The following is a 25,191-nucleotide window of genomic DNA, read 5'->3' on the forward strand; positions in this document are numbered from 1 at the left end:
TGGAGAGGTGAATTTGGAGATGAAGGGCGTGGCTACAGTGAGGACCTAGAGTTTATTGCAAGGGGGATTAGAAGGATTTTGTGCACAGGAAGATAGTGACTGAACTTCAGATTTTGAAAGGATCACTAGCATGGAGAATAGATTTTGCTGAAGCAAGACAGAAGCAGGGAGACCAGTCGGGAGAGTATTACAGTAACCCAAGTGGGAGATGGCGGACCCATGAACAAGAGTGGTAGCCTGGGTCTGAGAGAAGTTCAGCTTCTAGATACACTTGAAGATTGAGGCAATAGGATTTACTGATGAGCTGGGTATGGGTATGGGAAGGGAGAGAAAGAAGATCACTGAAATGTTTGACTTGAATCAACTATAAAAAATAGAGCTGCCTCTTCCTGATAGGGAAACTGAGAAGTTTGAGTGGCAAACTCAACAAATAGTATTCTTTCAAATATAATTATTTTACCTAATAATTTTTTAAATGTCATGCTATGTTTTTAGTTAGTTCTTTTTTCAACTGCTCATCTTTATATGTTCACCTGTAATTTACAGTTAAAATGTACACATTTTTCAAGTGGAAAGTTCTTTTCTACTTAAAATAGAGGAAAGATATTAAAGAGCAAAAGAATACTGCCAAAAAGAATTTGTAGACTAGGTACAAACATAATTTTTATATCAGCTTTTGCTTAAAGTATTGAAGTCCATGTTACATTTCTTTGCCTGGTTACCTTTACATGGTTCTCTCGTAGGTGTATGCCAATCTAACATCTTGCCAAGCTCTCGGAAATATGTGTGTGATGAACATGAATTCTTACGACTCTGTCACTTTTGATGCATGCCGACTGTTTCAGTTTATCTTTGAAAATACTGGACTGCACACTGTTCATTCTATTTCATTTTGGTAAAGATACCCTGATGAACTGTCATTTTGACCAAATTCAATGCAGTTACTTTCACAAATATTAGTAATAAGATATATTGGTACCGTGTTACTAAAACAATTGTAATTATTTGTAGGAGACGGAATCTTCCATGGCTCTTCTATGGAGACCAGCTAGGATTAGCACCTCAAGTACTCAGTACCATACCTCTTCCTACAAATTTCAGTTTTAAAGGGGAAAACCAGGTATAAGTTATTAGATTATTAGAGAACAACTGTATTTTGATTTATAATTTAAAATTTATAATTAGTCGTAATTCTTGCTTCCTTAGGTTTTTTTCTAAAAATTTAATTACTAAACCAAAATATCAGCTGTTCATAGGAATTAAACAATACAGAGTTTAGCAGCCTTACTGAGTGTATGGATACCTCTGGATTATGTGGTTGTGGGAGTAAGTAGTACGTGTAGGACTGGGAAAGTAGTTTTCATCACCAAATGCCAAACAAACTCTGTCCTCCTCTGTCTCTACATTTTTAAGAACTGCTTCCAAAGACTGACTGGAACTCTATGCCATTTCCTTAGCATAAATTTTTGTGCTAAGGTCAAAATTTTTACCTTCAGCTTTTTAACCTTCTAGAATGATGGAATAGATTATTCTTGTCCCTGCTCACCCCCCACTCTTCTACACAAACACACGCACACATACTTAACAGTTTTGAAGGAAGTTACTTGTCACTGGCATTGCCTCTCAATTCTGGGATAATAGTTTTAATGCAAAAAAAACCAGTTCATTTATTTTAGGTGTGTTTAATTATAAAGATACTTAGATTAATTTTGCTTCAAAGTAAAGACAGTTGAATTTGATATTTGATCTCTGGAAAAAGAAAGGATCAGTCAGTAATGAACATTTCTCAATAGAATACTGCATTGCTTCTAGAGTATGTAACATTTTATTCTTGTTTTTATTTAATCAGAATAGAAAACTGAAGTTTATTGCTGCTTCCTATGATGTAAGAGGAAATTTTCTCAAGTGGCAGACATTAGAAGGAGGTGTTTTACAGGTGAGCATACTTCTAGCTAAAGAATTCCTACCTAATGTGCCTTATTTTTGCCTCAGCAAAGATAAGGAAAAGACTAGATGTTTACTAGATTAACTTGCATGGCCACATTGATTTTTTTTATTGTGTTTTAAATGGGAATTTCTTAAAACTACTTTAAGAAGTAGGAGTTTAAGAATTCTTGACTATAAGCAAATAAAACATTATTCTGAGATATTTACCATTTGTATTGTTTTGCTCTAGCTTTGTCCAGACACAGAGACAAGACTGAATGCTGCTTATTCTTTTGGAACAACCTATCACCAAAACGTAAGTTTGGACTATACTAGTCTATATTTTAACTTCATTTCACATCAGCAATATTGGGATGATCTTTGAATTTTCAAAATGTTTTTAATAGTAGTGAATAATTTCACTGACTGATATAGTTTTTTATTATTTGGGTGTGGAAAGTCTTACCTTGTCATCTATAGAGTTTAAAATCATATAATATTAGATTTTCATAATTATTATTTATTTACTTTTAGGCATATAAAATGATATTTTCTTCTGAGCATTTTCAAATAAAGCGAAAATATTATTTTTAGTGACTAATAAAAATGTTACTCCCTCCTCTCTCTACCCCCCAGTTAATAAATAAAAATGCCTCTGTCTTTCCTTCCATACTTTTCTCCCTTCTACCCTCCCTGACAGTTCCTTCCTTTAGTAACCCATTTTGAAATTACAGTATTTACAGTATGGTATAAAGGAATGTTACGAGCCATTAAACTTCTGAAAGACAGACATTCACTTGTCTACAGAAATACTTCTTGATAAAATGCATATACATACACCATAGAACAAAACTGTGATTCCACTTTTGTTAAAACTACAATGAAAACTATCATGGAAAACAGATTGCAAGACAATAAACATTTTTAATAGTGGTTATCTCTGGATAGTGGGATTGCAGGTTATTTATTTATTTATTTATTTATTTATTTATTTTATTATTTTCCAAACCTCAGGGGCACCTGGGTGGCTCAGTCGATTAAGCGTCTTGACTTTGACTCAGGCCATGATCTCACGGTTCGTGAGTTCAAGCCCCGCATCAGGCTCTGTGCTGACAGCTCGGAGCCTGGAGCCTGCTTTGGATTCTGTGTCTCCCTCTGTCTCTGTTCTTCCCCTGCTCATGCTCTGTCTGTCTCTGTCTCTCAGAAATAAACAAAATAGTAATAGTTTCCAAACCTCTATCATGAACATGAATTTACTTTTATTATAAATGACTTATGTTATCAAAAAAAAAAAAAAAAGGAATGTTATTATGTGTCTACTATGAACAAGGAGAATCAACACTAGTTAAATGCCTGCTGCTGGATGCTCAGCATTTTGTCATCTCATTTGATCCATGAAATAACTATGTGAGATACGTATCATTATTATACATATCATTCATAGATGAGGAAATGGTGCTCAGTGAGATTAAGTAATTGACTTAAGGTCTTGTAGCAGGTAAATTGTGGAACTGGTGTTCTGTTAAACTTAAAAACCATGTTTTTTTCCATTGAACTGGGCTGCCTCTGAAGTAGCTCACAGCCTAATAGAGAAAATACTATGTAGACAAAGAATCGCAAAGAATGTAGAATGCGGTGTGTACAAAGTACCGTATTGACACAAAAGAGGAGTCATCAGCAGTTCCTGGGGAGGTACTGGAAGGCTTCTCAGAATGAGTGATATTTAGTCTTGTAGAATGAATATGAGTTTGCCAGGAAACACAGTGGGGAAGGGAATATCAGGCAGCAACATTTGTGATGTCAGAGAGACATAGAATAGCATAGCATATTTAGGAACTGCATTAGGTTGGTATGAATGGACCATAGACTGGTAGGGAGCAGTGGGAGATAAGCCTGGTTCTGTTAAGGGAAGCCAAATCTTAGACTACACTGTACGTCAGGAGAAAGAATTAAGACCTCATTCCATAGGACAGTAGTTTTTAAACTTTTTCACTGATGTACACTTAATGTTGAGAACAAAGGCATACCTTCTCCAGCTGTGTTGTAGAATAAGAACCAAGCAGTTCTTTACTTTTAGTTCTTTTGATCATTAAAAAGAATCATATTGAAGTATTCATGTTTTGGAAGGTTCATGGGAATGCATATTAAAAAGATAGTTTAAAGATATTTTAAAAGCTTAAAAAACACTTTTCTTTTACGTTTATTTTTATTTTTGAAAGAGTATGAGTAGTGAGGGGCAGAGAGAGGGAGACACAGAATACGAAGCAGCCTCCAGGCTCTGAGCTGTCAGCACGGATGACGCGGGGCTCGAACCCATGAACCACGAGACCATGACCTGAGCCGAAGTCAGATAGTCAACCGACTGAGCCACCCAGGCGCCCCCAAAGAACACTTTGAAAGATTAAATATGCTTTCTAATTTTCATTGCTTTTATTTTTTATTTTCCAGTGTGAGATTCCTATTGCTAAGATCTTAACCGACTTTCCCTCTCCTATATTTTATGATGTGTACCTTGAATATACTGATGAAAATCAACACCAGTATGTTTGGGCTGTGCCTGTGTTAAACCTAAATCTTCAGCACAATAAAATATTTGTAAACCGAGGTAAGACATCCATATATACCATTCTCTCTCTGAGCTGAAAACCAATAAATAAGTCAACCTTCATGATAATTTAATAAACCATGGGTTATAAAAAAGGTCATGGGCTTTCTCTTATTATATGGTTTTAGATAGTCTGCCAAGAAGTAAAACAATAAGACTGCTGATATATTTAGAAATTTCTGCCAAACATATGAGGCCTACTGTTAAGAAATTAAATATTATTGCTAACATGTAAATTGAGAAAAAGTAGTAGAACTGTAAATTGGGGCTTCTTCAAGCTGTTCTCAAGCTGCTTTTCAGACAAGTTCATTTATTTTGTCCTCATATTATAAAATTCTTATTCAGGTAATTTGCAGGGAAAATCCTTCCAAACTGATGAAAGTCCAAACAATCAGCAGACATTCAAGTGAAGTCAGGAAAGCTATTACCAAGAATTTCTTGCAGCAATAGCTGTTTGTGCAATCATTTTATCTAAAACACAATGTATAATTCTGTGTTTTAAATTTATTCTGTAACTTCTCCTTGAGAACCAAGGTATTTTTTAATGCCATCTTTTTCTTTTCTTTTTATGATAAAAGACAGTAGCCCCGGCAAGTGGCTTCTGACTCGGCGCATTTTCTTAGTGGATGCACTAAGTGGACGGGAAAATGACTTAGGAAGTCAGCCAAGATTAACTCGAATTGCTACCCAAATATCACTGAGGTAAGCAAACATCTGTTGTACTAAATTAAGGTTGGAGTGTATGGGAAAATGTGATAATGAAAGTGTTTACTAGTAATCATCAGATGAAAACAATAAGGACAACTGAATTGCAGCAATACATAGAGATTTTTAGATATCTGTGTAGACTGGTATATACACCAGTAGAAGTGAGGAGCTCCAGGGGGAGAATTCTGTTGAAGAACCTGAGGAGTTTTGTCAGAATGCACACTCTAGCCCTGCTGAATTAGAATGGGTTGGGAGGCGGAGGGGAACTGAATAGCAGTGGGCTGAAATGGGAATGTGAGAAGGAGCCTGCCCAGTGGTTTAATGGGTAGGCCCCTGGGTTTTCATTTCCTTTCATAGCTACTGCCTTGGCCCAGATTAACTATCAACACCTCCCTCTTCCTAGGAAATCTTAATGATGATCCTACCTTAGAATAGTGCCTTGTAGCCCTTATTTCTCTGTTTTTAAGTGTGAGATTCCTACCTCTAGATCATAACTGACTTTCCCCACTCTGATATATGTATTTTTTAATGTTTATTTATTTTTGAGAGAGAGAGGGAGAGAGAGCACAGACCGGGCAGGGACAGAGAGAGAGGGAGACAGAATTCAAAGCAGGCTCCAGGCTCTGCACAGTCAGCACAGAATCCACCGTGGGGCTTGAACTCATGAACTGCGCGATCATGACCTGAGCTCAAGTTGGACAGACACTTAACTGACTGAGCCACCCAGGCACCTCACCCACTCTAATATTTTTCGATGTGTACATTGACTACACTGGCAAGAATCAACACCGTCGTTTTACATGAGTCTGGCACTTTGAAGCACTTCAATATCCACATACATTTTTTCATTGTTATTTCATTCTGCTTTTCATAGCAATCTTATGAGATACAGGCAGTATAGAAGCTTTATCATGTATCTTGCTGAAGTCCAAATATACTGTGTTTTTTAGCATCCCCTCAATCTACTAATGTAGTATCACTGGTAAAAATGAAATTGGACCTAGTCAGGCCTAACCTGATTGTGGTAAAACCACGCTGGCCCCTAGCATTTGGCACTTTGAATTTACAAACTATATTCATGCATTGAATTCAGCAAAATATGTTCCACTATGTACTATAAACAGTACGAGATATGACATGCATTATTTTGTTAAGAATTCATCTTTCTCCTTTGAAAATTATGGTGTTATCTGTCTTTTCCTAGGCTTCGTTTAACACTTCACTTTTGACTGTTCCTCAAAGATGGTTCATAGTACTTCAGTGATTTCACTTGTAAACTTCATAGGACCTAGATCGCAAACAGTTTCTAATTTGTCTCAGACGGTATATTTTAATATTAAAGTTTTGACTACTTAAGATAGCTTATGTTGTTACCATTAGTTTGTTTGACCCTAGTCCTTATTAACTGGTTGATTCTGAGATCACCAAGACTATCCATATTACATTAAAACAACAACAACAGTAAGTCAGCTGTATGTTTAAGGACTTAGATATATTTATAACTAAAAATGTATTTTCTTATAAACAGCATCTACCTTGTGCCCAACACAAAAAATGGAAACATTTACCCTCCCTTAATTACCATTGCCTACAGCGACATTGATATCAAAGATCCCAACAGCCAGTCTGTGAAGGTGAGTGCCATGCTATTCAGTGGCTCTGTATGTGTTAATGTAATACTGATGCAGTTTACATTATGGTCAAAGGTTATTAGTTCTTTTTTAAGTTTTAAAAAAAATACTGCACTAAATATAGTCAAGTGTTAATTACTTTTTACTACTAACGGTAAAGGTGAGTTCTTTACAGATTGTTCAAGTAAAAAAGCAAGAATTAAGTTTTTATCTAGACACCATCACCAGGGATGCAGTTGGGCATCCCTGTTCAGGATCCCGGGGTATCCTGAAATATGCAGTGTCTGTCTCTGTCCTTTTTGCCAACTTGCTCGCACTAAGGTATTGTTTCCTTGGCTAATAAAAGCAGAGACTCGAACTTTTCAGCAGGCATATGTGTTCCTCTTCTCGTCAGGTTTGCTCACTTGATGAAAATGCACTTTGACAGGTAGAAAGATTCAAATCATCAGTAGTTTATAACTAGTAGTGCTAAAGGGAAGTAGAGAATAGTTTGGACCTGCAGCCAGGTTGGCTTCCTACTATTTCCCCAACTCAAAGTTAACTGCAGAACTAAAGGCCTCCCTTGCCTGGAAGGGCCTGTGAATGGAGTAGAGACCTCGTACACTCTGAAGACAGGCTACGCTAGAGAATGAGCCTGGAGAAGGCTCAGTTCCTCCTCCCAACCTCACGAGTAGTCAGATAAAGCATCTCTGCTTTGAGGAGTGGTACATGATAGAGATATAGAGACCAAAACCAGAGGTAATCCTTCTATACTTTTCCCTCAGAGAGATTAAGTGGCCATTCCCTTCCCCGTCTGGAAACATGAGAGGTATTTAAGCATTCCCTAGCTCCAAACCTCACTAATAGCTTTTAATTTCTACTGTTTTACTTTTCTGAATTTTGGCTACTTTTGGCTTCTATATTGTATTTGTACTCAGCTGCTACTAGATTCAGGCTTCCATTAAAGAAAAAGTAGGCACATAACATAACTCTTCTCTGAAAGATTTTACCTCCTCATTTGTATGACCGAATTGGACGTTAAAATTAGTTTCCATTGCCTGAGCTCATATGCACCATAACGAGGAGAGGAAAATCCAGAAACTCACTTAGTAACAACAAGGCTGCCTGGTTTAAAATTTCCTGGTTAGGAACACCACCTGGGTGGCTCAGTCGGATAAGCTCTGTGTTGAGCCCCAAGTGGAGCCCTGCGTCAGGCTCTGTGCTGGCAGCATGGAGCCTGCTTGAGATTCTCTGTCTGTCTCTCTGTGTCTGTCTCTCTCTTTCTCTCTCAAAATAAATAAATTTTAAAAATTAAAAAAAAAATAAAATTTCCTGGGTAACCAAGAGTATATTTATTTTAAGATAAAACACTTCTGGGTCTTTTCTTTAACAATCTTTTTATTTGCTTAAAATATTCCAAAGTAAGTCTTGATAAATTGGAAAATAATAGATACAAAAAGAATTGCGAGAATCATGAAACTATACCGATGAAGTCCACCTCAGATTCCTTCTAAGTATAGAATGTACAGTTCTTTCATCATTTCTTAATTTTTCATGAGAGGTGTTGCAAAAATTCTACATTAGTGAAGCATTCAGCTACGTCTTTGCTCTCTCACCAACAGCAAATAACTTTTCCTCACATTTTCTGAGGAGATCAAGAGCATCCCTCAGATTTGCCCTCAGATGAATGCCCTCAGTTTTCCTCTGTAATACTTCAGAATCTCTGTTTCATTATCCTTCCTGTCTCTTGCTCCGATTTTTACGAACAGAGTGCCCTTCCTCCTTACTTAATTTTCTACGTGTGCTTGTGTGTAGTACTTTCTCCAGCATCCTGTTTCACCGCTCTTCCCTTATTCAGCCAGCTTCTCTGCTGGCCCCTTTCCTTTGCCTATAACAACTATCAAGTCCTCCCATCTTAAATACAGTAAAACAACCAAACAATAAAATCTTTCCTTAGTTCTGCCAGCTTTTTAGCTTGCTATCATATATCTTTCCTTGATTTTCCAGCCATTTACTCTTTCATCATTTGCAGTCTAGCTCTTGCCATTTTGTGTCTTTGAAAACCTCTTTCTTAAAGGTCAGCAATGAATTCCACATACACTAGCTTTATTTCTTTAACCTGACATACAATATTTGACACTGTATTTCCAGACATATTCTTGAACCTCTATTCTGTTATCTTGGTAAGACTTCGGTATCTCGCCTCTTCTGCCTCTCACAGTCCTGTTTCTCTACCCTTTACTGGTTTCTCTTTCTCTTCTTGTCTCTTAATATAGTGGTATCCCTAAGATTCTTGTTCGGCCCTTTGATTAATGCCTTCTAAGGTGTGATTGTTTAGCTAGTTGCTAAATTCTTGCTACACAAGATTTGTCACATTCCTCAGTTACAGACACCTATCAGAAAATGAAATATCATTAGTTTGGTTTGACTGCTGTTAATGAACCCCTCTTTCTTCAATGTGTGTTCAAAAGGTATATTTAAAGCAGCATGAACAATTCCTCAGAGTATTTCCACTTATATATAAATAAAGGTCAACTCTAAAAATACTGATAGATTAAAAATAGGCATTTCTACAACAAATATATCTTTATAGTAAAAGTAGGTTTGTGTTACATAATTTCAGTATGGCTAATTTACTTTGTTTTAAATTTCAGGTTTCTTTCTCAGTCAAATATGAAATGAATCAAGGAGAAGCACAAGTCCAGACAGATGTGAGTTTGTTTTAACTTGTTAAAATATTTACAGTATATTTCTTAATTAAAAAATGTTTAAGTACACAAGGGAGTTGTCAAAATAGTTCTGCGATAGATCCTTCACCCAGCCTCTCCTAATGTTCACCTGTTACATAACCATAGTACAGTGATCATAATAAGGGCATTAATATTGATGTAATCCTATTAACTGATCTGCATATCCTTTGAATTTCATAAGTTTTTTCACTATCCTTTTTTTTAAATTTTTTTTTTAATGTTTATTTATTTTTGAGAGAGAGAGAGAGAGAGAGACAGAGTGTGAACGAGGGAGGGGCAGAGAGAGGGAGACACAGAATCTGAATCAGGCTCCAGTCTCTGAGCTGTCAGCACAGAGTCTTACACGGGGCTCGAACTCGCGAACCGTGAGATCGTGACCTGAGCTGAAGTCGGACACTTAACCAATGGAGGCACTCAGGCGCCTCTCACTATCCTTTTTTTTTGGTTTAGGACCCAAATTGCTTTTGCTTTTCGTGATCATGTCTCCTTAGTCTCCTTAGTCTCCTTTAATCTGTGACAGTTCCTCAATTTTTCTTTGTCTGATTTCATGACCCCATCCCAACACTTTTGAAGAGTACTGGTTATTTATTTTGACCTTCAGTTGGGGTTGTCTGATATTTTCTCATAATTAAATCAAGTTTTGATACAGATACTACAGATATGATGTTGTGCCCTTCTCAGTGCATCATATCAGAAGGTACATGATGTCAGGATGTCTTATTACTAATGATGTTAACTTGGATCATATGTCTAAGGTGCTGTATGCAGAGTTCTCCAAATAGTATTTTTCTGTTTGTAATTAATAAGTATCTTGTGGAGAGAGAGTTTGAGAGGATGCAAATATCCTGCTTCTCATTATCCTTTTGGTCTCTGATTTTAGTATCTAGTGATGATTCTTATCTATAAAAAGTATTACCGTGACATCTGCCTGATGGTGATTTTTCTCTTTTTTTTATTTTTTATTTTTTCTATTTTTCATTTCTTCTATGTTTGTTAAATGGAATTCTAGAAGAAGTTGTCCCTTTGCCCACATGGATTTATTTATTCAATGATTTCTTTAAAAAGATTTTTTTTTTAATGTTTTATTTATTTTGGAGACAGAGATAGAGCATGAACAGGGGAGGGGCAGAGAGAGAGAGAGGGAGACACAGAATCTGAAGCTGGCTCCAGGCTCTGAGCTGTCAGTGCAGAGCCTGACGCGGGACTCAAACTCACAAACCATGAGATCGTGACCTGAGCCGAAGTCGGACGCTTAACTGACTGAGCCACCCAGGTGCCCCTATTCAGTCATTTCTTTAAATCAGTATAGATTCCTGTATATTTATTTTATTCTAATGATTATAATTCATTACTATCTATCTTCTTGGTCAAATTGTCCTAGATTTGGCCATTAAGAGTTCCTTCAACTTGGCCTCTATCCACCATTTTTCTTTAGCATTTCTTTACTCTATTTGCATATTTGAACATTGATGAGGGAAATTACATATATTCCAAAATGTTGTGTTTTTTTAGATTGCTTTAGGCGTTTTGGGTGGGCTGGCTGTTTTATCATCTCTTTTGAAGACAGCAGGGTGGAAGAGGCGCATTGGGAGTCCCATGATTGATTTACAGGTATGATCTCAGGAGTTTTTAAAGTATATTTTCATCTTTTGACTATTTTGTGTCTTTCTTTTAAGATACAGCTGGAGAATGAGTAAAACACTGCCTTCTTTCCCTGGGGTATATAACCAGAAGAGGTGTGTGCACACCGCATTTTCCTCCCACATTGCTGTGTGCCGGTCCACACTCCCACCCGCAGTGCTGTTCTTATTTCCACACATCCTCACCAACGCTTGGTATTTTCCAGCGTTTCCATTTATTGCCAATCTGGCAGTGCAAGTAGTACGTCATTGTTGATTTCATTTTCATTTCTCTGCTTTTCATAGACTTTATTAATCATTTTGGTTTCCCTTTTTGTAAACTGCCTGTTTATATCCCTTGCCAATTTTTCTATTTGGTTTCCAGTTTTTCTCGTTGATTTAAAGTAGTTCTTTGTATTTTCTAAATATGAATCCCCTTTTGGTTTTTGATGTTGAAATATGTCCTCCAAATATGACCCATCTATTATCTTTATCTATGTGTTACTTTGTTTAACAGAGACTCTTAATTTTGATATTGTCACATTGATTAGTTTTTCATGTGCCTCTGGAATATTTTTTAGGAAAACCTTCCCAATCTCAAGATCACAAAGATATCCTCCCAGGTTTTATTCTATTAACTTTATAGTTTTACATCTCATATAGTCGTTTTTAATTTACCTTTGTTTTTATTTTTATCTAACATTTATTGAATGTATGCTAGGCACTTTTTTAAAGCTTTATTTATATAATTTATTTAATCCTCACAATAGTTCTATGAGATTAGATACTATTATTATCATTCCCATTTTACACGGAATGAAATTGTGGCAGAAGTGAAATAAATTTTCTACTCATTTAATTTTTTACAACTCAGTAATAGGTGGTATTTATTTCCATTTTGCTGATGAGTTACCTGAGAAAGGCAACATAGTAACTTGTTTGTACCGATACATCTTCCCGACACCAAAGCCAGTGTGCCAAGGAATCAGAGGAGAGGCGCTTGGTTTACTGTTTGGAATAGTTAAGAAAGGCTTTCCAGAGAAGTGAACTTTAGGGTGGGTTGGGTTATCTGAGCATTCCACAGATAGTCACTGAGGACCTACTTTCTGATTGCCAAGAACACTACCAGGTGCTGGGATGTGATAGTGAGCAAAGACAGATTGGGTCTCTACTTTCAGAGCTCATGAGAGTTTGCCACAGAGAAGAAAGAATATTTGATGGAACAATAAGCAATGCCCATTTCATTCCACAAAATAATTCAAATGCAAGTTAATCATGGAGTGGTTGGAACTGGCATATGAAGTTTAAAAAGTCCATTTTGGTCTAGGTTGTGAAGGACCTTATGGGTCTGGAATTTATAGTGAAGAGTCATTGTACATTTTTAGGAAAAGGAGTGACACAATCCAATTTACATTTTATTTTTCCAATTTAGATTTTAGAAAGCTAACTCTGGTGGTAGTATGAAGGACTGATTGGGGTAAAGGGCTCCAAACTAGGAGAGAATTAGGAAGCAATGTAACTTTCTTAGACAGTAAAAAGATAAGCCGGGTTGAGTAAGACAATGTTGGTAATGGACTGAAAGGTACAGATTCAAAGGAACCCAGGAGGTGTCCCCAGTTGGGCTTTATAACTGAATAATCTATAGACACATGAAACAGGCTTTAAACTTGAGAAACTGGGTAGAAAATAGGTTACTAAAAGTGATAGTATAAATAGATTGAGTCTATAACCGCTATAATTCTCTTTTTAAATTGCAGACAGTTATGAAATTCTTGGTGTACTATGCTGGTGATCTGGCCAATGTTTTCTTCATCATCACTGTGGGAACAGGTCTATATTGGCTTATTTTCTTCAAAGTACGTGAGTTTCTCAATTTAACCTAAATGTTCATACCTGAATAACTGAGGCTGTCTTTATAGAGGAACTATCTTTATTTGGGGATATTTCTGATCAAGAGAATTGAGTGAGGCAAGTGATGAACTCCCGATTCCTTGAATATGGTATTTACTGAGTATCACCACCTACCTCTTTTATGCTTTCTTTGGTTTATAAATTGTGCTTCTTAAAAACCCTGTATGGTCATATTTAACAGTGTAATTTATATCGTAGGCACAGAAATCTATCTCTGTTTTGCTACCAGTGCCAGCTCAGGAAGAACGTCTTGTTACTTATGTGGGATGTGCTTTTGCTCTGAAGGTAAGTTTTAAAGGACAGGTTCCTGAATTTAAAAAACCTGCTAATAAACTCATAAGTCTTTAAAATGCTTTCAAAATCTTTGGTGTAAAATTTAGTGTGATTTTACTTTTTTTGTTTATTTTTATTTTTTAAAGTTTTGTTTATTTAAGTAATCTCTACACCCAACATGGAGCTCGACCTCACAACCCTGAGATCAAGAGTTGCCTGCTCTTCCCACTGAGCCAGCCAGGTGCTCCAAATTTAGTTTGATTTTATTTTTAATTTATTATTTATTCTTTTCTTTTCTTTTTTTTTTTTAATTTGAGAGAAAGAGTCAGGGAGTGGCAAAGAGAGAGAGGGAGAGAGAGAATCCCAAGCATGCTTCTTTCCATCAGTGCTTGGAGCCTGATGCAGGGCTTGATCCCATGAACTGTGAGATCATGACCTGAGGCGAAACCAAGAGTCAGACATTTAACCAACTAAGCCACCCAGCTGCCCCTCTAATCAGTCTTTTTTAAAATACTGAAGGGGCTCCTGGGTGGTTCAGTTGGTTAAACGTTCAACTCTTAGCTTCAGTTCAGCTCTCGTGGTTTGTGGGATCAAGCCCTGTGTCAGGCTCCAAGCTGGCAGTGTGGAGTCTGCTTGGGATTCTCTCTCTCCTCTCCCTCTGTCTCTCCCTCGTGTATTGTGTGCTCTCTCTTTCTGTCTCTTAAAGATAAATAAATATTAAAAGAAAAAAAAAAGCACGAATTATTTTATTTTACCAAGAAAGTCTACTTTTATTTATAATAGGTAGTTCATTCTGAAAAACTGACTTAAATAATTTTGTTAAGAAGCCATACGTATTTTTGAATTAATACAAATTATATTAATTTGATAAAGTGATATTTAATTATATGACTTTTCTTTTTGAAGTCTGATGGTGCATTCACAATACCTTTAGGCATGAATTTTATCTCTTTAGTGCACAATAAAAGGTACCACCTTGGATAAAGTGCTGAAATCTAGAATTTCTTTTCTCTGTCTCCATATTACTTTCCTCCTCTTCTCATGACGTCTCCTTTCCCTATTTCATTGTTCTATCAATGTATGGAAAGCTGTCTAACATGGTTGTGGTAGATCTCATCCCATTGTACTATGATTATTAGTGTCTGCTTTTCCCACTGATCTGTGAGCTTCTTGAATGAAGGAATCATGTCATACTTAACACTTGTATTCTTTGATAAACAATGCTTCTACTAGGAAGAACGCCCCAGATTAAACATATTACTTACGTTAAAATGAAAAAGATGTGTTTCAACAACACATTTTTAAAAATTAGCAATCTCAATACCAGAAATAGACAGTAAAGGCATCTTAAAACTTTAAGACAGCAAATTACAGTTGAAAAATACCTTTACTCATAAAGAAATCAGATGATCTAGAAAATAGTGTGCTTTTGGAAACCTAGGGAAAGAGAGTCAATTATGCATGGCTTCTGTATGAGGAGAAGGTAGTATGTCTACTTTTTTCATATCCCTATTTTAAAGAAAGAAGAAAGGAGGGCAAATGTATAAAAATTTTGTGGATTTGTTGATTCCATGTTACTTGATGAGCTTCTAGTGATCCCATAATGATTATAACTTTGTCATTGTGTATTGTATATTCTTGTGATTAAGTATATTTGTTTCTTAAAAAAATCATTATTTTCATAGGCAGGTTTTTTTAAATGTTACATATTATTTTTGAGAGAGAAAAAGAGAGACAGTGTGGGGGGCAGGGAGCAGAGAGAAAGGGAGACACAAAATCTGAAGCAGTCTCCAGGCTCTGAGCTGTTACCATAGATTGCAACATGGGGCTCGAACTCACAAACCATGAGATTGTGATCTGAGCTGAAGTCAGCCGCATAACCAACTGAGCCACCATGTGCCCCATGGATACATTTCAAATGTTTTGTTTGTCATTTTCAGGCTCTGCAATTTTTGCATAAGCTTATGTCCCAGATTACCATAGATATATTCTTTATTGACTGGGAGCGACCTAAAGGAAAGGTTCTGAAAGCTGTTGAAGGTAACTGAAATAACCATTGTACCAAAATGCTTTTGCTGCTTTTTCAGAACAAAGATGAAACCCTCTTACTTATTTTCTCTCTCTGACCAGGTGAGGGCGGTGTTCGCAGTGCCATGGTTCCTGTGAGCATATGGAGAACATATTTTGTAGCAAATGAATGGAATGAAATTCAAACTGTGAGAAAAATTAATCCACTCTTCCAAATACTTACTGTCCTCTTTTTTTTGGAGGTATGAACTTTTGTAATTGTGTGTGACTTCTGTGTGCCTCATATATATTAATTTCATGTAATTCCAGCTACATTTTTTTTCCAGCTACACTTTCACATCAGTGGAAGTCTTCTAAAGTTTTCTAAAGTTATCAAGCCATTACAAAGAGTGGCTTTTAAAAACTTTGTTAAAATACACATAACATGTAAAACAAAACAAAAAATCGCCTGGGTGGCTCAGTCTGTTGAGTGTCTGACTCTTGATTTTAGCTCAGGTCATGATCCCAGGGTTGTGGGATCGAGACCTGCTTCGGGTTCTGTGCTGCGCATGGAGCCTGCTTAAGATTCCTTCTCCCTCTGCCCCTCTCCTCTGCTCACTATCTCTCTGTCTCTCTAAAATAAAAATTAAAAAAAAAAAATGCACATAACATGAAATTTATCATCTTAACCATTTTTCATTGTGCAGTTCAGTCTCATTAGGTACATTCATCTTGTTGGGTCACCAGCCCCTAAGACTCTTTTCATCTTGCACACCTGAAATTCTGTACTCATTAAACAACAACTTCCCATACCCCTTCCCCAGCCCCTGACGATTGCCATTCTACTCTGTCTCTTTCAGTTTGATTACTCTAGGTAAGGAGCAGTTTATTTTGTTTTGTTTATTTTTGAGAGAGAAAGATCATGAGCAGGGGAGGGGCAGAGAGAGAGGGAGAGAGACACAGAATTCGAAGCAAGCTCTAGAATCTGAGCTGTCAGCACAGAGCCTGACATGGGGCTCAAACTCACGAACTGCGAAATCATGACCTGAGCTGAAGTCAGACACTTAACCGACTGAGCCACCCAGGTGCCCCAGGAGCCGTTTTTAAACTACTGGTTTGTATCAAAACCCCCTGGGAAGCTTTTGCAAAATATCTGTTCCTGGCCTCACCCCTAGAGATTATGTTTGATTCAGTAGCTCTGAGGTCTAGTTATCTGTGTTTTGAAAAAAAAAACAAAAACAAAAAACTTTTCTTTCTCAGTCACATTCTTACTAGAATTAGAATTCTGCATCAGAACCACTATTATAGGTGAAGTTTTTCAACCAATTATCATTGAATGCTTGCTGTGGGCTACGTTCAGTGCTGAGAGCTGCACTATGCACAGAGAATGGGTGATGCTTATGATGCCTTTGCAGCTATTTCATGGATCTGGTTGGAATTATTAAAGGAAGTATTCAGTACTGAATAGGAGACTGAACTATGAAAACCATTTATGTGGCTAATAGATTTTCTCAGGAATTAGCTGCTTAAATAAAGTTAGATATGAATTACTAACTCATGTCTGTCTGCCTTCCTTTTTCCTTCTTTTCTTCCTTTCCCTTTCTTTCCTTTTTTAAGCTGGGAAAATATATGTATTTCTAAGGCATATGAATGATTTTTCAAAAATTCATCTATAGTTTGTTTGTTAAGAGTGTTCTATAGAGCTTTAAAAGGTGTTATATGAAAAAGAATTTTTTTAGATGAGCACATTTGGAAAGCATTGGATTCAATAAAGTCATGTAGATTTCTTTACTGTAAAACTTACCAGAACCGGGGCACCTGGGTGGCTCAGTTGGTTGGGCGACTGACTTCAGCTCAGGTCATGATCTCACAGTTTGTGAGTTCGAGCCCCGCGTCGGGCTCTGTGCTGACAACTTGGAGCCTGGAGCCTGCTTCGGATTCTGTGTCTACCCCTCCTCCGCTCACACTCTGTGTCTCTCTGTCTCGATAATAAATAAATGTTTAAAAAAAATTTAAAAAAAAAAACTTACCAGAACCTTTATTCAATGAGAGTGGAAGGCATGGACAGGAGTATAATGTACAGACTATACTTACTCAGCTATGGCTTCCTTTTATCACAGAAGGTACCTCCTTCAAAAGACATTTTACAAAAAAACATTTGCAAAAACCACTGTTGAAAAGTATAAGAAGTATTTTGCATAGTGCCTGGCATATGTTAAAAATGTGTGAAATGCTAGTTGTTCATTGCTGTTTACTGAGTAAAGTTTCATTCTTCTTGACAGAAATTTTTTAATTTTGTCAGTGTGTGATAATAAGGTTATATCTGGCCCTTAGTCATATTGAAGAGATTTCCAAATGAACTAACTAAATATTTTGTTTTGTAATGAAAACTCCTGGATAATGATTTTTAATCTAGATTTTCTAATGTTTGTACAAACTTTTATAAATATTTTAGTTTTTTAAAGTAAGGGTAGGGAAGAGTGTCTCATTTTCATAGTAGAGCTGTTTTCTTTATCCATGTCTGTTTAAATTTTTCTTTTTTTTTTACTTCAGGTTGTAGGATTCAAGAACTTAGCATTAATGGACTCATCCTCTAGTCTTTCCAGAAGCCCAACTAGCTATATAGCTCCCTATAGCCGCATTTTAAGATACGCAGTGTCTACTGCTCTTTGGCTAGTCATTGGAAGTTTACAGGTAACAACAGATCATACTTTTTAGCAACATTGCCTTTCCATATTTATAACTCTGTTTACATACTAATTATCTTCAAATATTGACCACAATCTTGGTTTCTACAGCAGAAATAAGGTAACAGTGGAAACAACAATAGCTAATAGCTCACATTGTGTTATGATCCAGGCCCTGTGGTAATTAATTGCATTGTAAATATTAACTTAATCTTTATAGTAGCCCTCAGAGATAGTTTCTATTAGTATCCTCATTTTATAGATGAGGACACTGGGGCGCAGAAAGGCTAAATAGTTTGCTAAAGTCATGCAGTTAGAGATCGACAGAACTGGAATTTGAACCTCTGATGTCAGAGCCAACCCAGTGGGCTCCAAAGGGTCTTTCAGACCTGCAGCTTTCTAGTCAGAGGACGGACTTTGTGTTTAGTTTGTATAAACTATAGGGATAGCTAAGCTACTTTTATTTATTATTTTTTTAAAAGTTTACTTATTTTTGACAGAGAAAGAGAGACAGAGCACGAGTGGGGGAGGGTCAGAGAGAGGGAGACACAGAATCCGAAACAGGCTCCAGGCTCTGAGCTGTCAGCACAGAGCCCGACACAGGGCTCGGACTCACAGACCACGAGATCATGACCTGAGCCGAAGTCAGACGCTCAACCAACTGAGCCACCCAGGGGCCCTGCTAAGCTGCTTTTAATATTTCTTTTTTTTTTTTTTTTTTTAAATGCAACTGAGTGTTTACATTTATTTATATATCATTAAATCTCATTCAGATTGCCAGTACCCCTTGTGAAATTTTTGTTGAAATATTTATTGAGAAAACTGAAACTAAAAATAAATCTTGGCCTCAGGTCCTGTGGCTCTAGCAGAGGATCTTTTCTATGCTCACTTCCCTTATCTTCTTAGACCTTAAAAAAAAAAAAAAAAAAGATGAAGAAGAGAAAGCAGCATGAACTAAAGCACCTGACTCCAATATCTGCACTTCTTTCTCTTGCTTCTAGACACTCCCATGAATGGAAAGAACCTTTCTGTTTGATTAAAAATTTCTTTAAGTCAGCAAATGAACATGGACCTTTAGACACACCGCGTTAAACTTTCTCCAGCCTGGCAAAACAGGCTATTTTTAAATCATGGTTTGGGATTAAAATCCAAAAATTCCTATAGAATTGGATCCAGGTGGCATTCTGTAACCTGAGAATAGACTCTGAAAATTTACATTTATTTTAAATTGGTGAGACTTATTTAAACTAGAAGCTACAGGAATAGATCCAGTGAGAGATGGCTTAATAATCAGAAAAGAAAGTCAGGGGTACCTGGGTGGCTCAGTCGGTTGGACATCCAATTTTGGCTCAGGTCCTGACCTCATATTTTGTGGGTTCGAGCCCCACATCAGGCTCTGTGCTGACAGCTCAAAGCCTGAAGCCTGCTTCCAATTCTGTTTCCCTCTCTCTCTGCCCCTCCCCAACTCATGCTCTGTTCCCTCTCTCTCAAAATATTAATAAACACTAATTAAGTTTATTTACTTAATAACTTAAACACTTAAGTGTTTAATAAATTAAACACTTAATTAATTAACAATTAAGAAAAGAAAGCCAAACACATTAGAATTTGAAATGAGATAGGATCAAAAGAGAATGGGGTTTGATATTTATCATCAATATAATAGGAAGAAAAGTCATTTTAAAGATATATAAGTATACATTTTTCTGAGTAGATTGGATTCATCTGGATGTAGAGAATTTAAAGGAATACCATCTGAACCTTTTCATATTTGGTTAAGTACAACAACAACAAAAAACCAAAATGGCAATGGCTGAAGTAAAAGTGACCTGTATCATGAGAAAGAAGAATGGAGATGTGCAACGCAGGGCGGCTCCATGCTGCCGCCAGGACCCAGAAGCTCTGCCACTCAGAACTTCCCTCTCTAAGGTCACCTTGTGGAAGGAGTCAGGGGGAACAGCTCACCCTCTCTTCTCTAAGAGCCTTTCCAGAAGTGCTGTTCAGCATTTCCTCGGCCAGAACTTAGACAGATGGCTACACCTTCCTGCACTGGTGTCTTTCAGCTGGGCAGCAGTGTGCCCGCTCCAAAGAGGGTTCTGTCACTAAGGAGAAAGCGGGAAGGATTGGTGGGGCAGAAGCTAGTCATCTCAGGCACCACCATCTCACCTCATTCTTTGTTTCTCACTCTGCTTTCATTCTGGTAGGAGTATTACTCTCCGTGGGTTATCAGTGTTTATTCCTCAAGTATTGTTAAGAGTCCCTTTAAAAACCTGTTACCGTTCCACAAATTTGTTCATAAAAAGTGTTTTTGATTCTCATAATGTTAAGCTTATTATTTACTCCTTTTATTTCCCTAAACCCAGCTTCTTCAACTTTTAAGTGGTATCCTTTAGTTTTTAAACTTTGAAAGTTGCTGTTTTTCAAGTCCTTTAAAGGGATTTAAAACAAGACATATATAGAATGTTAGGGAAGTGTGTTCAGTAATCAGCTGCTGTAGATTCATTTATTTATTCATTCAATATCTGAGTACATTTCTGTACTAGGCTCTGTGCTGGGCTCAAGGATATGCTTAACAAGAACAAGCTACAGATTGTGGCAAATGCTGTGAAGGGCATTGGGAGATGAGATAGGGAGTAAGTGGAGGAGAGGTGGGTGGAAGTTAGGAACAGGGGCCAACTTTCAACTGGGTGGTTAGGAAATGTTCTCTTTCTCTGACATACATCTAAGTAGGTCTACGACATAAACTTTTCTCTTTTGATTTATAAAATAATTTCCTTTTCCAGTATTGTTATTAAAGCTAAGAAAACAGTTGAAACCATTCCATTCGAATATTTAATGCAGTATCCACAGTTGAAATAGAATACTTGATATATGTTTTTTATGTGCTACTCTGTCAGGGAAGATTAATTTGAAAAGCAGCATGTTTTCTAATGGCTTTGGAACTTAGGAGATGAGCAGGATTGCAGAACCAAACATAAATCTGGCCACTAATACGTTGGTTTATGCTAAATTTTTTAAAGCCCTTCTTTTTCTTCCCCCACGTTTGTCCTGTCTTGTTTTAATGATACAGAAAAGGTTTTAAAATGCAAAATAGGCTCCCTCAATGAATCTTAATAAAATTCCAAAACCTACTTTCTTTGACAGAAGAATCAGAAATGATAAGTAGGATTTTATCCCACAGGAACCATTCAGAGGCCAGTGTGTTCTTGGGTGGACCTTCTTTTTTCTTAAGATACTATACTGTGGCTATAAAAGAAAATTAAATTTTAAAACCTAATAAGTATGAACTTGGCTTAATGTTTCAGATCATGTTCTTTGCTGTCTTTTATGAGAGATTTATAGAAGATAAAATTCGACAGTTTGTGGATTTATGCTGTATGAGCAATGTAAGTACTTTCTAACTTTATCTTGAGACTGTTATTTTTCCCTTTTTGAAGGTCATGAGTACATTAAGAGAGGCTTTAAAAGTGATTTGGTATGATTGGATTTTTTAGTCCAATTTCCCACTGATTGTTAATTCCGGAGATAGTTATAATGAGCTACAAGCTAATGTTTACTGCCTTAGTTTCTTCTTCTTCATGTGCAGTTTCTTAATTATGAATTCCTTATGCTACCAAATAATTCATTCAGCAGAGTCCCTGAAAAGTTTTCATATATCAATCCTATTTCTTCCTTTCTTGGAAAATATCTTCAATCTCATTTCTGTGTACTTTAAAAAAAATTACTTAATTATCCTTTATTACTCTATTGTCCTGTTTATATATTTTCCGAGAATTCAACCCTCTTTATTTTGAGAGAAAGAAAGCAATTTTAAGAAAAACTTACTTTTCATTGTTTTCTCAATGAGCTGCTAATAGTTCCTCTCTTCTCTTTTTATAGATATCAGTGTTTCTGTTATCCCACAAATGTTTTGGATATTACATTCATGGTAGATCAGTACATGGGCATGCAGATACTAATATGGAAGAAATGAATATGAATCTTAAAAGAGAAGCGGTATGAAAGTATTTAACATCTTCCTTTTTAATTTGAGACATGGGTTCTCTTTTCTTAATCTAGGATTTGTAATAATATTTTTAAAAATTCCTCATTGATTACTTTTGAAAGTTGCTGGGGCACTGATTCATTACCCTGAACATTAATAAAGGGAAAGAATCAAATTTCATCTTACAGTTCCTTATATGAACTGTATTTCAGAGTAACCGAAGAATTCATGAGGGAAAGTTCTTCCTTATAAAAAGAAACTAAAAGAAATTCTACCTTAGAAAATCACCATGTTGTAATGACTGATGGATTAATGCATATAGGTTACAATCATCAGTGGATGCTAAAACAGTTAAGGGTAAGTTGACAGGGAGCTTTATAACAAGGAATCAGGTCGACACAATCTGAGCACACTGGCTCAATCTTACTACAAGTAAAAATTAGGAAAACGAACATTATGCACCTCCTGTTATGATGCAGTAGGAAGTACATAGTATCACTCATAAAATATCCTTGCTTAAGAAAATCAAGTCTAAATACAATCAAGCCTCTAGATCTAACCGCCAGTTTACAGGAATTAGAGGAGCTAGAGGGATAAATTCAATAATACCATAGGAAGAAATTAGCCATATGTAGAATGCAGGATGGCTCACAAGGTAGATGACCCAGTGTCTCCAGCAAATCAAGAGCATGTAAAGAAGAGGGGTGGGTGGTGTGAGAACTGTTACATAGGAAGAGATTTAGAAACAAAATAATCAAGTACAATGTGTAGACTTTGGATCCTGATCCAAACAAACCAACTATAAAAAAAAAAGTCCTTGGGAAAAATTAGGACATTTAAGGACTAAATATTAAATTATATTAAGGAATGATTCATTTTATTACATGTGAAAATGGCATGGTGGTTTGTTTTTTTAAGACCTTATTAATTATAGATACATACAGAATTGTTTACAGATTTGGGGTTGGGTGATGGATGGTTTACTGTTTGTTCTCTGTGCTGTGTACATTAGACCACTTCCTTAATAAAATTAAAAAGAAAAATAAATACTTAAGAAGAAAAATTAAAAGGATTTTTTGACCAAAGGACCTGTGACTTATACGAATTTAGAACATGATTATAGCACGTCTCAGAAAACAATTTATTTAGTTAAATGAACTGGTTGGTTAACTATTAGAAATTAACACCTGATTGAAAAGTTAAATGTAAAAAAAAAATGAATATCTGAGATTGAGAGATGACATTCAAAGCAAAAAGAATAGAAAATATCAGGGGCACCTGGGTGGCTTAGTCCGTTGAGTGTCGGACTTCAGCTCAGGTCATCATCTCACAGCCCCTGGTCTCCAGCCCTACGTCAGGCTCTCTGCTGTCAGCACAGAGCCTGCTTGAGATCCTCTGTGCCCTCTCTCTCTCTGCCCCTCCCCTGTTTACACAAAAAAGTAAACATTAAAAAAAAAAAAATTAGAAAGCATCATAAACGGAATATTCATTGATTTTACTTTATTAATTAATGGAGAATATTTACCTAGCCAACAATCATATAAATAAAAGACATAGCAAATAAGGATAAAATTCTCATAGCAAATATTACAAAGATATTGATAGCAATATTGAAAGTCATAAAGATCAATAAGCAAACAGTTAAAACCTCAATGGAAAAATGACAAATTTTAAATACATAAATGAACAGGAGACTAATAAACCTCTTAAAAATCTATAGCTCATAAATAAATGTAAAAAACTAATATTTTTGCCCTCTTCAAATTAGCAAACTTTTTTAAAAAAGCTAATACTTAATAGTACCAAGGACATGGTGAAATGGGCACCCGTAAAACTACTGGTCTAAGAATAAATTTTTACAAATCTTCTGGAAAGCATTTGGAAGTAAATATACCAAGAGTTTTTTTAAGAGTTGATTATCTTTTACTCACTGATTCTGTAAATCTAATTCAAGGAAATAATTAGCAATGTGAATAGCTAATTAGGTTGAGGGTCTTTATCACAGGGACTATTTATAAGGCCAAAAACATACATAAAAATAAGAATATATTAAATCAATTGGTTTTCCTACACAGTGAAATCTTAGGTAGACGTTAAATATCTTGTTTTATAGAATATTTAATGACATAGAGAAAAAGAAATCAGTGTGATCCCAATTTTATGCCATCTATATGTATATCCCTGGACAAAGGACTGGAAATGAAATACCTTCAAAACTTCTATCTCTGAATGTTGAGATCATAGGTCATTTTTTTCTTTTCTTTCTTTTTTATACTACTCCATATTTTATAAATTGTCTGCAAATAGCATGTGCTTTTTTAATCAGGAAAAAAGAAATGTTTTTTAATAGAGAAATTTACTACATGTGGACTTTCAGTTTGTGAAAAACAAGTGTTATGTTTGAAGATTAAGTTTAGACAAAGAAGAAGGTTATTAAACTCTGGAATAGGCAAATAAAGCAAGAGAAGGGAAGCAGAAGGACTTGAGGTGACCTTGAAGCATCGATGGGAAGTAGCTAGGGGTGGGGTAGGGCAAAATTTCACATGTTTATGGTTGTCAGGATTCAGGCTGTGTCAAGGAGACCTGAAATGGATATCTGGTCCATGGCATTAACCGTTCAATCATGTATCACTACCTTTTTATTGCATTTAATTAAGGAAGTGTTTTAAAAGTTTTTAGAAAACAAAAAAGATTATAATTATGAAAGTAGTTAATCTAAGACTAGACATTTTGGCATGCATTAAAGAGCAATAAAATTAATCATAAAGCAAATATCAATATATAATGAATTTAGTATGGATTTTTTTTAAAGTAGTGTAAAGGAAATGATACAGAGAGCTGAAAGGCATGACAACAAAGAAATTAGTAAAACCCGGAGGGGAGTGGGAACCTCGGATAATGTCAGAATCTCTTTTGTCTCAAATATAGTTTCAGTAAAATTTCAGTTGGCTTCCAAATCTTGTAATGTGTGATACCAACAAAAAGAAAAATTTTAAGGGTGCCTCAGTCAGTTAAGTGTCCAACTTTGGCTCAGGTCATGATCTTGCGGTTCGTGAGTTTGAGCTCTGTGTCAGGCTCTGTGCTGGCAGCTCGGAGCCTAAAGCCTGGAG

The 25,191-nt window shown here is 36.1% G+C and overlaps 1 protein-coding gene across 7 annotated transcripts in view; it reads left to right on the forward strand.

Moving 5' to 3' along the window:
* Window positions 1-25,191, forward strand: part of TMEM67 (transmembrane protein 67) — an 83,245-nt gene that overhangs the window by 19,353 nt on the left and 38,701 nt on the right. For all 7 annotated transcript variants that reach the window (XR_006213152.1, XR_006213153.1, XR_006213154.1 and 4 more), the window contains exons 8-23: window positions 744-895; window positions 1,012-1,120; window positions 1,850-1,936; window positions 2,177-2,242; window positions 4,375-4,531; window positions 5,110-5,233; window positions 6,768-6,873; window positions 9,504-9,560; window positions 11,112-11,210; window positions 12,976-13,074; window positions 13,328-13,414; window positions 15,343-15,442; window positions 15,533-15,672; window positions 17,963-18,103; window positions 21,402-21,482; window positions 21,976-22,092. Coding sequence is in view for 1 of the 7 variants with exons in the window: in XM_007082776.3 (XP_007082838.2) it covers window positions 744-895; window positions 1,012-1,120; window positions 1,850-1,936; window positions 2,177-2,242; window positions 4,375-4,531; window positions 5,110-5,233; window positions 6,768-6,873; window positions 9,504-9,560; window positions 11,112-11,210; window positions 12,976-13,074; window positions 13,328-13,414; window positions 15,343-15,442; window positions 15,533-15,672; window positions 17,963-18,103; window positions 21,402-21,482; window positions 21,976-22,092 (1,722 nt within the window). In the remaining 6 variants the exon portion in view is untranslated. The remainder of the gene's footprint in view (window positions 1-743; window positions 896-1,011; window positions 1,121-1,849; window positions 1,937-2,176; window positions 2,243-4,374; window positions 4,532-5,109; window positions 5,234-6,767; window positions 6,874-9,503; window positions 9,561-11,111; window positions 11,211-12,975; window positions 13,075-13,327; window positions 13,415-15,342; window positions 15,443-15,532; window positions 15,673-17,962; window positions 18,104-21,401; window positions 21,483-21,975; window positions 22,093-25,191) is intronic.

Source organism: Panthera tigris, chromosome F2, assembly GCF_018350195.1.
Source record: "Panthera tigris isolate Pti1 chromosome F2, P.tigris_Pti1_mat1.1, whole genome shotgun sequence".
Classification (NCBI taxonomy): domain Eukaryota; kingdom Metazoa; phylum Chordata; class Mammalia; order Carnivora; family Felidae; genus Panthera; species Panthera tigris.